At 48.9% G+C, this 15,427-nt stretch overlaps 1 protein-coding gene across 1 annotated transcript; it reads right to left on the reverse strand.

Annotated features, from left to right (window-relative positions):
- Positions 1–10,383: 10,383 nt before the first annotated feature.
- Positions 10,384–14,863, reverse strand: LOC134324874 (CUB and zona pellucida-like domain-containing protein 1). The gene is made up of 6 exons (XM_063006754.1): positions 14,835–14,863; positions 14,325–14,533; positions 12,195–12,370; positions 11,263–11,654; positions 10,606–10,850; positions 10,384–10,461 (listed from the first exon to the last, which is right to left on the reverse strand). Exons 1-6 carry the CDS (start codon positions 14,861–14,863, stop codon positions 10,430–10,432), a joined length of 1,083 nt encoding a protein of 360 aa, XP_062862824.1. The 3' UTR covers positions 10,384–10,429.
- Between the last annotated feature and the right edge of the window lie 564 nt (positions 14,864–15,427).

Raw genomic sequence — 15,427 nt, forward strand, 5'->3', positions numbered from 1 at the left:
GTGTGAGGGTGTGTGTGAGGGTGTGTGTGAGTGTGTGAGGAAGTGTGTGATGGAGTGAGAGTGTGTGAGGGAGTGTGTGAGAGTGAGGAAGTGTGAGGGAGAGAGAGTGTGTGAGGGAGTGTGTGAGGGAGTGTGTGAGGGAGTGAGAGTGTGTGAGGGAGTGTGTGAGGGAGTGTGTGAGGGAGTGAGAGTGTGTGAGGGAGTGTGTGAGGGAGTGAGAGTGTGTGAGGGAGTGTGTGAGGGAGTGAGAGTGTGTGAGGGAGTGTGTGAGGGAGTGTGTGAGGGAGTGAGAGTGTGTGAGGGAGTGTGTGAGGGAGTGTGTGAGGGAGTGAGAGTGTGTGAGGGAGTGTGTGAGGGAGTGAGAGTGTGTGAGGGAGTGAGAGTGTGTGAGGGAGTGAGAGTGTGTGAGTGAGTGTGTGAGGGAGTGAGAGTGTGTGAGGGAGTGTGTGAGGGAGTGAGAGTGTGTGAGTGAGTGTGTGATGGAGTGAGAGTGTGTGAGTGAGTGTGTGAGGGAGTGAGAGTGTGTGAGGGAGTGTGTGAGGGAGTGAGAATGTGTGAGGGAGTGTGTGAGGGAGTGAGAGTGTGTGAGGGAGTGTGTGAGGGAGTGTGAGTGTGTGAGGGAGTGTGTGAGGGAGTGAGAGTGTGTGAGGGAGTGTGTGAGGGAGTGTGTGAGGGAGTGAGAGTGTGTGAGGGAGTGTGTGAGGGAGTGAGAGTGTGTGAGGGAGTGTGTGAGGGAGTGTGTGAGGGAGTGAGTGTGTGAGGGAGTGTGTGAGGGAGTGAGAGTGTGAGGGAGTGTGTGAGGGAGTGTGAGTGTGTGAGTGAGGGAGTGTGTGAGGGAGTGAGAGTGTGTGAGGGAGTGTGTGAGGGAGTGTGAGTGTGTGAGTGAGGGAGTGTGAGTGTGTGAGTGAGGGAGTGTGTGAGTGTGAGTGAGTGTGTGAGTGAGTGAGTGTGTGAGGAAGTGTGTGAGGGAGTGTGTGAGGAAGTGTGAGTGAGGGAGTGAGTGAGTGTGTGAGTGAGTGTGTGAGTGAGTGTGAGGGAGTGAGTGTGAGGGTGAGTGTGTGTGAGTGTGTGAGTGTGAGGGAGTGAGTGTGAGGGAGAGTGTGAGGGTGTGTGTGAGGGTGTGTGTGAGTGTGTGAGGAAGTGTGTGATGGAGTGAGAGTGTGTGAGGGAGTGTGTGAGAGTGAGGAAGTGTGAGGGAGAGAGAGTGTGTGAGGGAGTGTGTGGGAGTGTGTGAGGGAGTGAGAGTGTGTGAGGGAGTGTGTGAGGGAGTGTGTGAGGGAGTGTGTGAGGGAGTGAGAGTGTGTGAGGGAGTGTGTGAGGGAGTGAGAGTGTGTGAGGGAGTGTGTGAGGGAGTGTGTGAGGGAGTGAGAGTGTGTGAGGGAGTGTGTGAGGGAGTGTGTGAGGGAGTGAGAGTGTGTGAGGGAGTGTGTGAGGGAGTGAGAGTGTGTGAGGGAGTGTGTGAGGGAGTGAGAGTGTGTGAGGGAGTGAGAGTGTGTGAGTGAGTGTGTGAGGGAGTGAGAGTGTGTGAGGGAGTGTGTGAGGGAGTGAGAGTGTGTGAGGGAGTGTGTAAGGGAGTGAGAGTGTGTGAGTGAGTGTGTGATGGAGTGAGAGTGTGTGAGTGAGTGTGTGAGGGAGTGAGAGTGTGTGAGGGAGTGAGAGTGTGTGAGGGAGTGTGTGAGGGAGTGAGAGTGTGTGAGGGAGTGTGTGAGGGAGTGTGTGAGGGAGTGTGAGTGTGTGAGGGAGTGTGAGTGTGTGAGGGAGTGTGTGAGGGAGTGAGAGTGTGTGAGGGAGTGTGTGAGGGAGTGAGAGTGTGTGAGGGAGTGTGTGAGGGAGTGTGTGAGGGAGTGTGTGAGGGAGTGTGTGAGGGAGTGTGTGAGGGAGTGTGTGAGGGAGTGTGTGAGGGAGTGTGTGAGGGAGTGAGAGTGTGTGAGGGAGTGAGAGTGTGTGAGGGAGTGTGTGAGGGAGTGAGAGTGTGTGAGGGAGTGTGTGAGGGAGTGTGTGAGGGTGTGTGAGGGAGTGAGAGTGTGTGAGGGAGTGTGTGAGGGAGTGAGAGTGTGTGAGGGAGTGTGTGAGGGAGTGTGTGAGGGAGTGTGTGAGGGAGTGTGAGTGTGTGAGGGAGTGTGTGAGGGAGTGTGAGTGTGTGAGGGAGTGTGAGTGTGTGAGGGAGTGTGAGTGTGTGAGGGAGTGAGAGTGTGTGAGGGAGTGTGTGAGGGAGTGTGAGTGTGTGAGGGAGTGAGAGTGTGTGAGGGAGTGAGAGTGTGTGAGGGAGTGTGTGAGGGAGTGAGAGTGTGTGAGGGATTGTGTGAGGGAGTGAGAGTGTGTGAGGGAGTGTGTGAGGGAGTGTGTGAGGGAGTGTGTGAGGGAGTGAGAGTGTGTGAGGGAGTGTGTGAGGGAGTGTGTGAGGGAGTGTGTGAGGGAGTGAGAGTGGGAGTGAGAGTGTGTGAGGGAGTGAGAGTGTGTGAGGGAGTGTGTGAGGGAGTGTGTGAGGGAGTGAGAGTGTGTGAGGGAGTGTGTGAGGGAGTGAGAGTGTGTGAGGGAGTGTGTGAGGGAGTGTGTGAGGGAGTGTGAGTGTGTGAGGGAGTGTGAGTGTGTGAGGGAGTGTGTGAGGGAGTGTGAGTGTGTGAGGGAGTGTGTGAGGGAGTGAGAGTGTGTGAGGGAGTGTGTGAGGGAGTGAGAGTGTGTGAGGGAGTGAGAGTGTGTGAGGGAGTGTGTGAGGGAGTGAGAGTGTGTGAGGAGTGAGAGTGTGTGAGGGAGTGTGTGAGGGAGTGTGTGAGGGAGTGTGTGAGGGAGTGAGAGTGTGTGAGGGAGTGTGTGAGGGAGTGTGAGTGTGTGAGGGAGTGTGAGTGTGTGAGGGAGTGTGTGAGGGAGTGTGAGTGTGTGAGGGAGTGTGTGAGGGAGTGAGAGTGTGTGAGGGAGTGTGTGAGGAGTGAGAGTGTGTGAGGGAGTGAGAGTGTGTGAGGGAGTGTGTGAGGGAGTGTGTGAGGGAGTGAGAGTGTGTGAGGGAGTGTGTGAGGGAGTGTGAGTGTGTGAGGGAGTGTGTGAGGGAGTGTGTGAGGGAGTGAGAGTGTGTGAGGGAGTGAGAGTGTGTGAGGGAGTGTGTGAGGGAGTGAGAGTGTGTGAGGGAGTGAGAGTGTGTGAGGGAGTGTGTGAGGGAGTGTGTGAGGGAGTGAGAGTGTGTGAGGGAGTGAGAGTGTGTGAGGGAGTGTGAGTGTGTGAGGGAGTGAGAGTGTGTGAGGGAGTGTGTGAGGGAGTGAGAGTGTGTGAGGGAGTGTGTGAGGGAGTGTGAGTGTGTGAGGGAGTGTGTGAGGGAGTGTGTGAGGGAGTGAGAGTGTGTGAGGGAGTGTGTGAGGGAGTGTGAGTGTGTGAGGGAGTGTGAGTGTGTGAGGGAGTGTGTGAGGGAGTGTGAGTGTGTGAGGGAGTGTGTGAGGGAGTGAGAGTGTGTGAGGGAGTGTGTGAGGGAGTGAGAGTGTGTGAGGGAGTGAGAGTGTGTGAGGGAGTGTGTGAGGGAGTGAGAGTGTGTGAGGGAGTGAGAGTGTGTGAGGGAGTGTGTGAGGGAGTGTGTGAGGGAGTGTGTGAGGGAGTGAGAGTGTGTGAGGGAGTGTGTGAGGGAGTGAGAGTGTGTGAGGGAGTGAGAGTGTGTGAGGGAGTGTGTGAGGGAGTGTGAGTGTGTGAGGGAGTGTGTGAGGGAGTGAGAGTGTGTGAGGGAGTGTGTGAGGGAGTGAGAGTGTGTGAGGGAGTGAGAGTGTGTGAGGGAGTGTGTGAGGGAGTGAGAGTGTGTGAGGGAGTGAGAGTGTGTGAGGGAGTGTGTGAGGGAGTGTGTGAGGGAGTGTGTGAGGGAGTGAGAGTGTGTGAGGGAGTGTGTGAGGGAGTGAGAGTGTGTGAGGGAGTGTGTGAGGGAGTGTGAGTGAGAGTTTTTGATAGCTGAATATTAAACATTTCAGCAGTTTAATCACAATCTCTTATTACTAATATTATTATTATTATTATTATTATTATTGTTATTATTATCTTGAGGCCCCTGGGAGTTGGCGAAGGGCCCCTAGTGCTGGGGCCCCTGGGTGAGAGTCACTCTTAATAAAGTATTTTATGACCTTGATTATAAACCTGATTGAATAATTTTAGATTCTCAGGTGTGACGTTTGTTTATAATAATTAATATTAGAATATTGAGCTGCGATCTAATCACCATCAGACTCACGTGTTCCTCACTAACGTGATTATTAGGAACTTGGATTATTTTAGGAAACAAAAAGGGCTGAAATCAATCCCACGATCCACCTGGGTTCCACACGGAGCGGCAGGATGAATCAGACAATCAGAAACGGGAACCAGAACCTGCTGGGATCAGACCTCGCCACCTCCTGATTCTTACTCGGCTTTACAGAAGGATGTTCCAGATCCAGGGAGTCTGATTCAGGAGAGCTGAGTAATCCATCAGATGTTAGGAGTGAGAGGGTGTGGAGTGATCTCATCGTTACTGCAGCGGAGAATCAGGATCAGGATCAGGATCAGGATCAGGATCGGTTTCTTCTGCTGATCTGGAGGAGCTGAAACGCTTTTATTTTTCTGCTGATTTTGTAGAATTTTCTCTTTTTTTTAATTCGAGGCAGCTAGCAGACACCCCCCCCTCCCCCCCCCACACACACAGCCCGACACCACCACACCCCCCACACACACACCCTGACACCCCCGTACACCCTCCACACCAGTGGTGGCTGCTGGTCTTTCAAAGAGGGGAAGCTCATTGTCGGCTTACATCATAAAATTTGTCAATTTATTTATACTTAAATTCTGCTCTCCGTTCCTTTTCGAGGAAATGGCCTGTGATCCTATCGAAGAAATGGGTTGCAGTTCATTTTTCGACTTCACTCGCAAAATCCGCGATGGGACTGAAGCTCCCAGTGATGAAGTGACGTGTAGATCTCAAAATAGCTGTCCGGGGGCGGGACAAAATCGTGGCATTTATCCAATGACCGGCGAGTTTCGAAGCAATGAAGAAACCCGTTCCATGCAGCCCCATAGAAGTGAAGAGACGCTCGGCTTCTGCGGGTAAATGCATCGACGCTCCGGGAATGTGTGAGAAGTTGGAGTCGGTGGTGATCAGTAGCTGATTCTGAACAAACTCGTCTTCCAGATGAACGTGTTCTAACACATTTGTAGTCAATAAATGTTACACACACCTGTACATATCTCACCATTTCATTTCTGACATTTTAGGGGAAGCTGAACTTCACTTGCAGTCTTAGAGAAATCACCACTGCTCCACCCCCCCCCCCCCCCCCCCACACACACACCCTGACACCCCCGTACACCCCCCACACACACACACACCCTGACACCCCCGTACACCCCCCACACACACACCCCCTGACACCCCCGCACACCCTCCTCACACACACCCTGACACCCCCGTACACCCTCCTCACACACACCCCCTGACACCCCCGTACACCCCCCCCACACACACACCCTGACACCCCCGTACACCCTCCTCACACACACCCCCTGACACCCCCGTACACCCCCCCCACACACACACCCTGACACCCCCGTACACCCCCCCCCCACACACACACACCCTGACACCCCCGTACACCCTCCTCACACACACACCCTGACACCCCCGTACACCCTCCTCACACACACCCTGACACCCCCGTACACCCTCCACACACACACCCTGACACCCCCGTACACCCTCCTCACACACACACCCTGACACCCCCGTACACCCTCCTCACACACACCCCCTGACACCCCCGTACACCCTCCACACACACACCCTGACACCCCCGTACACCCTCCTCACACACACACCCTGACACCCCCGTACACCCTCCTCACACACACCCCCTGACACCCCCGTACACCCTCCACACACACACCCTGACACCCCCGTACACCCTCCTCACACACACCCCCTGACACCCCCGTACACCCTCCACACACACACCCTGACACCCCCGTACACCCCCCCCACACACACACCCTGACACCCCCGTACACCCTCCTCACACACACACCCTGACACCCCCGTACACCCTCCTCACACACACCCCCTGACACCCCCGTACACCCTCCACACACACACCCTGACACCCCCGTACACCCTCCTCACACACACCCCCTGACACCCCCGTACACCCCCCCCACACACACACCCTGACACCCCCGTACACCCCCCCCCCCCCCCCCCACACACACACCCTGACACCCCCGCACACCCTCCTCACACACACCCCCTGACACCCCCGTACACCCCCCCCACACACACACCCTGACACCCCCGTACACCCCCCACACACACACCCTGACACCCCCGTACACCCTCCTCACACACACCCCCTGACACCCCCGTACACCCCCCCCCACACACACCCCCGTACACCCCCCACACACACACCCTGACACCCCCGTACACCCCCCACACACACACCCCCTGACACCCCCGCACACCCTCCTCACACACACCCTGACACCCCCGTACACCCTCCTCACACACACCCCCTGACACCCCCGTACACCCCCCCCACACACACACCCTGACACCCCCGTACACCCTCCTCACACACACCCCCTGACACCCCCGTACACCCCCCCCACACACACACCCTGACACCCCCGTACACCCCCCCCCCACACACACACACCCTGACACCCCCGTACACCCTCCTCACACACACACCCTGACACCCCCGTACACCCTCCTCACACACACCCTGACACCCCCGTACACCCTCCACACACACACCCTGACACCCCCGTACACCCTCCTCACACACACACCCTGACACCCCCGTACACCCTCCTCACACACACCCCCTGACACCCCCGTACACCCTCCACACACACACCCTGACACCCCCGTACACCCTCCTCACACACACACCCTGACACCCCCGTACACCCTCCTCACACACACCCCCTGACACCCCCGTACACCCTCCACACACACACCCTGACACCCCCGTACACCCTCCTCACACACACCCCCTGACACCCCCGTACACCCTCCACACACACACCCTGACACCCCCGTACACCCCCCCCACACACACACCCTGACACCCCCGTACACCCTCCTCACACACACACCCTGACACCCCCGTACACCCTCCTCACACACACCCCCTGACACCCCCGTACACCCTCCACACACACACCCTGACACCCCCGTACACCCTCCTCACACACACCCCCTGACACCCCCGTACACCCCCCCCACACACACACCCTGACACCCCCGTACACCCCCCCCCCCCCCCCCACACACACACCCTGACACCCCCGCACACCCTCCTCACACACACCCCCTGACACCCCCGTACACCCCCCCCACACACACACCCTGACACCCCCGTACACCCCCCACACACACACCCTGACACCCCCGTACACCCTCCTCACACACACCCCCTGACACCCCCGTACACCCCCCCCCACACACACCCCCGTACACCCCCCACACACACACCCTGACACCCCCGTACACCCTCCTCACACACACCCTGACACCCCCGTACACCCCCCACACACACACCCTGACACCCCCGTACACCCCCCACACACACACCCTGACACCCCCGTACACCCCCCCCCCACACACACCCTGACACCCCCGTACACCCTCCTCACACACACACCCTGACACCCCCGTACACCCCCCCCCACACACACCCTGACACCCCCCCCCCCCCCCCCCCCCCCCCCCCCCCGTACACCCTGACACCCCCCACACACACACCCTGACACCCCACGTGCCTCTCAGTTCCAGCACTCAGAACCAGATCTTCTCTGGATATAAAGTATTTATATGATTAGATCTGTTCTGATCATCACTGTTACCTGACTGTAGATGGTTGATGTGAAGGAACCAGATATAAAGGTGAACACGTCTGTTCCTCTAAACCTGGTTTATAGTTGGTTAGCAGTCGAGCTGGTACAGTTTAGATGTTTGTGTAGAACGTTTCATCTCAGCAGGTCTCGGTGTTGAACTTTAAATGATTCAGATTCTGATGGCAGGGGTGCAGAATTCAGCAAAACACTTCTGCTGAATTCTGTTTCAGTACAACACCTGCTTACTCTACATGGTGCTGATGTGTGATATCTGCACCCTCAGCTGCTGGAAACATTTAAATAAAAACTCACATCATGGATCATTAAGATCTCAGTGATGAACCTTAATAATTTATTCATTCTGTTTATTTCATCATGTTTCTGTTTCAGCTGCTCGTGTCTGAGTTCTAAACTCTGTATAATAAATTTCTGTTATTTGTTTTATTCTGACTAACAGTTCTACACAGAATTCTACACAAACACACACGCTTCTGGATCTTTAGTAGGTTCTCTGTGTCGGTACCACCGGACGTCCTGGTGTAAAAGTCTGTGGTGCTGAAATCAATCGAGACCTTCAGTTTTATTTCTCTCTCTGCAGTATTAATGATTGTACATTTTCTGCTGAACTTGGTGTTAAATGGTAATAAATTTGATTATTATTATTATTGTTATTATTATTATTATTATTATTATTATTATTATTATTATTGTGTATCTGTTGCTGTACAAATTTCTCTACATTATAAATCATGTCGATTTTTTCACCGTTTCATCAACATGCAGCTTTAAAGATTCTGGTTTATTCTTTATTACTCGTTTATTTTGACTTTTTATTACAACACTTTTATTTATTAGGACGTTTTCACATTCTTAAATATTGTATTAAGTTGTTTATTGTTATTATAATTTATATACACCGATCAGCCATAACATTATGACCACCTCCTTGTTTCTACACTCACTGTCCATGTTATCAGCTCCACTTACCATATAGAAGCACTTTGTAGTTCTACAATTACTGACTGTAGTGCATCTGTTTCTCTACATGCTTTGTTACCCCCTTTCAACCTGTTCTTTAATGGTCAGGACCCCCCACAGAGCAGGTATTATTTAGGTGGTGGATCATTCTCAGCACTGCAGTGACACTGACATGGTGGTGGTGTGTTAGTGTGTGTTGTGCTGGTATGAGTGGATCAGACTCAGCAGCGCTGCTGGAGTTTTTAAACACCTCACCGTCACTGCTGGACCGAGAATAGTCCACCAACCATAAATATCCAGCCGACAGCGCCCCGTGGGCAGCGTCCTGTGACCACTGATGAAGGTCTAGAAGATGAGCGACTCAAACAGCAGCAATAGATGAGCGATCGTCTCTGACTTTACATCTACAAGGTGGACCGACTAGGTAGGAGTGTCTAATAGAGTGGACAGTGAGTGGACACGGTATTTAAAAACTCCAGCAGCGCTGCTGTGTCTGAAGCTTTTGTGACAATTTAATCAGATCAGATTTTTCTTCTTTTTTATAGAATTATTTTTTTGTGTTTCAGTAAATATGAGGATTTTATATCAGACCTTTTACACTTTTACAGCCAACCAATCAGAGCTGAGCAGGAACTAATCAGTGGAACCTGGAGGTTGGAGCTTCGGTTCCTCAGGAGGTTCTGAGTACTGAGATCTACAGATCTGATAACATCTCATCAGATCAGTCACAGCAAGGGTTCATCACTGTTTGTTTTATTTTAAACTGTTTTTGTTTAATATTTATTTTAATTGTTAAACTGATGCAGCAGAAATCAATCAATTTTACTTTCTGCACCTTCACTTCAAATAAAGAGAATTGTTGAGCTCTGTTGTGCATTAATAAAGAAAATCAGTGGTTTTAAATAGTAAATATTTAATCTAGATTAATAATTCAAGTCACGTATTGAAGTTTCTTTGAATTCACTTAAATCTTGATGGATTTGCTTATTTTTGGCTGTTTTTACTTTTATACTTTTTATTTTTTGTAAGTAAAAATGAAAATAAAATAAAACTTTTACTGTGATTATTTTAGTGCACTTGCACAAATTCGACTTTTCTGACTATATTTAAATAAATGCATTTCATGAATCAATGCCCACCCCCTTCTCCCCGAAGATATAGCAGATCATGTCTGTGTAGACACCCGGCTGGCCGATAGCACTGCTGAGATTCAGACCCGGATCCTAGCAGTGGTGGGCTGGTGTAATGGACAGTGGATCCACACACGTGTTTTATAATTGCAGACAGAATTGAGGATTGATAAAGAATAGAGGACCATAAATATGTGGACATGATTTAAAGGGAACAGTCTGAGATGCAGCATTATTCAGATTTTGTGAAAGCTGTGTGTGATGCAGCGTTTGAGTTTTGAGCTCCAGATCTGGACCGCTGAGTTTTGCAGCTTCACCTCTTACATTTTGGAACAGTTGTTATTAGGAAATGATTTTATTTTTCAGGTAAATGAAATAAACAGAAACGTTTTGTCTTTAAATCTGCTTTAATCACCACTTATAACATAATCTGATAATTCACTGATTCATTAGATGTCTGATTACATCTGATTACTGATGACTGATTACTGCTCATCCTGGTTCTTTAGCTCCTCGCCTACATCACAAACACAAGAACAGAATCAGAATCATTTTAATCCACACCAGTAACTCAGATCATCATCAAACCCACTCGACTGAGGTTAAAGTGAACGAGGGGCTGTTAAACACAGTAATGAAACACAGCTGTGACCCCTCTGACCTTTAAGCGTGAGTGGTCCCAGCGTGACCACCTGGGTGTGGTGGGCGGAGTCCAGACTGCGTTTTCTGCGGGCACGGCAGCCTTGGCGACAGCGTGAGTTGTAGTCGTTATCTGCACAGATTATGACGTCACACCTGAGGAAGACGAAGCTGTGTGTTCTCAGAAACATGAAGGAACGGAAACGGAAGCGAGCGAAATACCGCTGACCATTCGTCATGATGTAGAGAGAGGAGTCGACGGCACACCTGAGATAATCAATACAGAAATACAACTAATAAATACAACCCAATAAACACAACTAATAAATACAACCAAATAAATACAACTAATAAATACAACCCAATAAACACAACTAATAAATACAACCAAATAAATACAACTAATAAATACAACCAAATAAATACAACTAATAAATACAACCCAATAAACACAACCTAATGTAAACCTTCACACTGCAGCACTGTGTGAGTGAGTGTGTGTGGAGGGGCATAAGTGTGTGTGTGTGTGTGAGTGAGTGTGTGTGAAGGGGGTGTGCGTGTGTGTTTGTTAGTGTGTGCTTGTGTGTGTGTGTGTGTGTGTGGAGGGGCGTGAGTGTGTGTTTGTTAGTGTGTGCTAGTGTGTGTTTGTTAGTGTGTGCTAGTGTGTGTGTGTGTGTACCCGTTGCGTATGAGTTGGTAGGTACGGACGGTGAAGTCGTGGTTGGGTGATGCTATACAGGAGTCGAGGAGGAGGTGCAGACTCGGTTCTGGGTGGCTCAGCTGCACCTGAACGTAAACGTCCTGATCCAGGTCCACCTTATACGGGAACTGGCTGATGGGGTACGAGAAGCTGCTGGAGGGGTAAAAATCCATACTGGTGTTAAACTGGCCTGTTCCACTGATGGAGGCGTTCCCAGTTTCCCTGGCCTGATAAACCGTCCCAGTGGTCGCGCCGCGCTCCATCACGCAGCTCACCATCAACAGGAAGCGCGTTCCCTTCCGCGTGATCTCACCGGAGGTCGACTGGGAGGCTCGGACATTGTTGGTGTAAATGACACGCCCGTTCTGGACCTGTGAAATAATTTTATTGCTGAATTATAATTCCAGTTTACATGACAGCACAACAATGGTTCAGCACCAGTTCAGACTGGTGTTAGACTGGTTCAGACTGAGATTCCCGGTAGCTCACAGAATCTCACTGTAACTGCACCTACTACTGAGTTCTAAACTGCTTCTGCAAGTAACATTAGCTCTAAAGCTCTTCATCAGGAGATTCATTGTGTTTCTGTGGCTAAATGACAGCACATGAGCCTAAAACCACAATGTGCAATGTCAAGTGGTATAAAGCACACCACCACCGGACTGAAGCAAAGACGTTATTTAGCATAATAAATCAAACTGCACTTATTTATCTGCAGGTTAGGAGAAACTGTGAAATGTGGTGGAGGGGGAATCGAGGTGTTTTTCTGTTTTTGATGGTTTATGGATCCACTGAAGTGAATCTTATGGTTCCAGTTTACAGTAGCATCGTAGAGACGAGTTTTATCAAACAGTTTGGGGAATACCGTTTTCTGTTTCCATTACTAGGTAACAGGAGTCCAGTGTTTGTACCTTTCTGCTGCTTCCACACGTGTTGAGAGGGAAGTTGAAGGTCACGTCGTAGTAGTTTGTGGAAGCTCTGCACCGATGGTCGTCCAAATAAAGATCACTCCAGCTGAAACCCAGAGCGTCAATGTAGGATTTACGGATAATGATGTTCATCGAGTCGGAGGAACAATTAACTCGACCTGCACAACAACAAAACAGAGTGATCAGGGTCCAGGTTCTTCTAGGGACTGATAATCACAGGGTATTCAGGAGACTAATGCATGTATCCCTGATTAAATTATATTTGATTAATAAAACAACAAGCATTTTTCTTTAATTGGGATATATGAGAGATGTCCATCAGCTGAAGGGCTAATATTACAGATATTTAATGTATTTTTTTGTAAATATAAACCCGAGGTAGCTGTAATCCCGTCACATTGTTATACCTTTTCTAAGCACTAGGGGGCAGTAGATGCTGGTCCACCTGCCACCTAGTTTGGTTTAACAGGAACTGGAACTGGAATCCTGAGATATTTTAGTCAGTAAACAAATAAAACAAATGATTCAGAAAAAAATTGAACTCGTGAAACATCAAATTATCGCATCACAGTGACGTCTGGTGGACATTAGCGGTCAGAACAGCAACCACCATCTCAGACCTGAGAGAGGTGAGTCCTCATGATAGCGGTATAAACATCACCATCAGATAGTGAGAGGGTTAGGGTTAGGGTTAGGGTTAGATCATTCAAACCGCTTGTTAAATGTAAAATACTTTTTACTTTTTAAGTTTCATCTTTTACTGAACTAAATACAATCGTGAAAATCATACAGTGTACAGAGAACAGATGGTTTTTAATAAACCATTATTTGATGCTATTATATTGTAATTACATTGTAGAACTAATTAACACATTTCAAGATCCTTCTATTTCACAAATGCTATAATTTCCAAAATAATAAACAAATGACACTAAAGAAATGTTGGTGATTTCTCCCACCATTCACACCAGTCACACAGTTCACATGAATACTTTGTGCAGCAGTGTTAAAACAATCACAGTTCTGGGATCAGACACAAGATTTTCTGACTCTCATTTAACAGCATCCTGGATCTAAACATTCTGATTTCAGATCAGCAGCTCACGCTTTCTGAGGCGCTTCTCCCAAACGGGGGAAAACCTTCAAAACAGCGTGACGTCATGAAAGCATCGTGTCGAAACACTGAGCTTCAAATGAATCGATTCAGTTTCGAGTTTTGAGGTTGACGGCACTAATTTCAGCTTTGTTTGTATTTGTGTCGGAATATTATTTCTGGAAATGATTTATTAAAAATAAATAAAATATAGACGTGAAAAAGGAACCCTAGTAAGATTACGTGAGGCTACAGAATGTGTGGAGACACCAGAGTATATTTCACTGTTAATACCCCTCCAAACCCCCCATCATACCATACTCCAGCAGCGCTGCTGTGTCTGAAGCTTTTGTGACAATTTAATCAGATCAGATTTTTCTTCTTTTTTATAGAATTATTTTTTTGTGTTTCAGTAAATATGAGGATTTTATATCAGACCTTTTACACTTTTACAGCCAACCAATCAGAGCTGAGCAGGAACTAATCAGTGGAACCTGGAGGTTGGAGCTTCGGTTCCTCAGGAGGTTCTGAGTACTGAGATCTACAGATCTGATAACATCTCATCAGATCAGTCACAGCAAGGGTTCATCACTGTTTGTTTTATTTTAAACTGTTTTTGTTTAATATTTATTTTAATTGTTAAACTGATGCAGCAGAAATCAATCAATTTTACTTTCTGCACCTTCACTTCAAATAAAGAGAATTGTTGAGCTCTGTTGTGCATTAATAAAGAAAATCAGTGGTTTTAAATAGTAAATATTTAATCTAGATTAATAATTCAAGTCACGTATTGAAGTTTCTTTGAATGACAGATTCTGACTAACCCAAATCCCTAACCCCTAAACCCTAACCCCTAAACCTTAATCCCTAACCCCTAAACCTTAATCCCTAACCCCTAGAATATCACACTGCTAAAGTTCAAATGTTCTTATTTGGTTTAGACACACTGTGCTTTAGTTCCTTAAACAATCTGATTGGACTCATTAGAGTGTTTTTAGTAGTTTTGGGTGAAGGTGTACCTGTGTGCTCGTTGAGGGAGGAGCTAAAGTGGGCTTTAAAGCCACGCCCAACTCCAGAGTAATCACTTCTGAACAACACGGTCATGTAGGATGAGGACGAATGGAAGTCCAGTTCTGTCTGATTAAAACACACCTTCCGCATGAGAGGAGAGGACATGGTGGGACCGTCGTAGACCATCACATAATCACAAGTACAACAACGTTCCAAACTACACACACACACACACACACAATTAGTTACTTACAGCAATGAATTCACTTAAATAACTTTTGTTGTTAACATTAGGAATAAAAACTGATTAAAAGACCTAAAATAAACATTAAATGACAGAATTTTGGGTTTTTTAAAGTCAGTCATCCTCTCACTAATGCTGGTCCCTGCTCCTGATTGGGGCTGACGAAGCTGCTCCACGCCTCCTCCGACACGTGCACAGTAATCGACTGTCTTTATCAAGTGTAACCAGCTTGACGAGTGTAGCGTGGCAAAGCACTGCGTACAGAGGATCACACCCTTCCACCGCACTCCTTCCCATCTCCATGCAGGCGCCACCAACCAGCCAGCAGAGAGTGTAATCACACTAGTCTGAGAGAGAGTCCCCATCCGGCTAAGTCCCGCCCCTCATCTGAACAACTGGCCAATCGTTGTTCATGCAGCCGCCCAGCCTTCAGCTGGCAAGGCAGAGCCGAGTTTCGATACCATGTATGTCTGGTGAAGAGCGTGTGTTTTACCGCTGCGCCACCTGAGCGGCTGTATAAATAAACTTTTTAATGTTTAAAAATGATAATAAATGAAATGTACTGACTCCAGGTCGGTGAAGGAGAGGAAGATCGTTTGTCCTGCTGGAGCTGAAAGTTTCCACTCACAGTAAGAATTATCATGATAATAACCAGGATAAAACGGACTGGAGATCCAACCAGAACCTTCTAGAACCCCTCCACATCCTGATCAACACCAGGAACACCAGGAAGGAACACCAGCGTCACCGGGAACACCAGGAACACCAGGAGCACCAACACAGCCGTCGTTCATTCAGTATCACAGAAAACATTAAAACAACAGAATAATAGTAATCAATATATACAAGATAATTACTGTTGTAATA

The sequence above is a fragment of the Trichomycterus rosablanca genome, chromosome 13, assembly GCF_030014385.1.
Source record: "Trichomycterus rosablanca isolate fTriRos1 chromosome 13, fTriRos1.hap1, whole genome shotgun sequence".
NCBI lineage: Eukaryota > Metazoa > Chordata > Actinopteri > Siluriformes > Trichomycteridae > Trichomycterus > Trichomycterus rosablanca.

What these genes read in the sequence shown, in the direction of transcription:
- LOC134324874 (XM_063006754.1), bottom strand. Translation starts at nt 14,863, where the DNA reads ATGGAGATGGGAAGGAGTGCGGTGGAAGG. An exon ending in CTCCCTCAACGAGCACACAG is followed by an intron (nt 12,371 to 14,324) that starts GTACACCTTCAC and finishes GTTGTTGTGCAG; the next exon opens with GTCGAGTTAATTGTTCCTCC. An exon ending in GGGACCACTCACGCTTAAAG is followed by an intron (nt 10,462 to 10,605) that starts GTCAGAGGGGTC and finishes TTTGTGATGTAG; the next exon opens with GCGAGGAGCTAAAGAACCAG.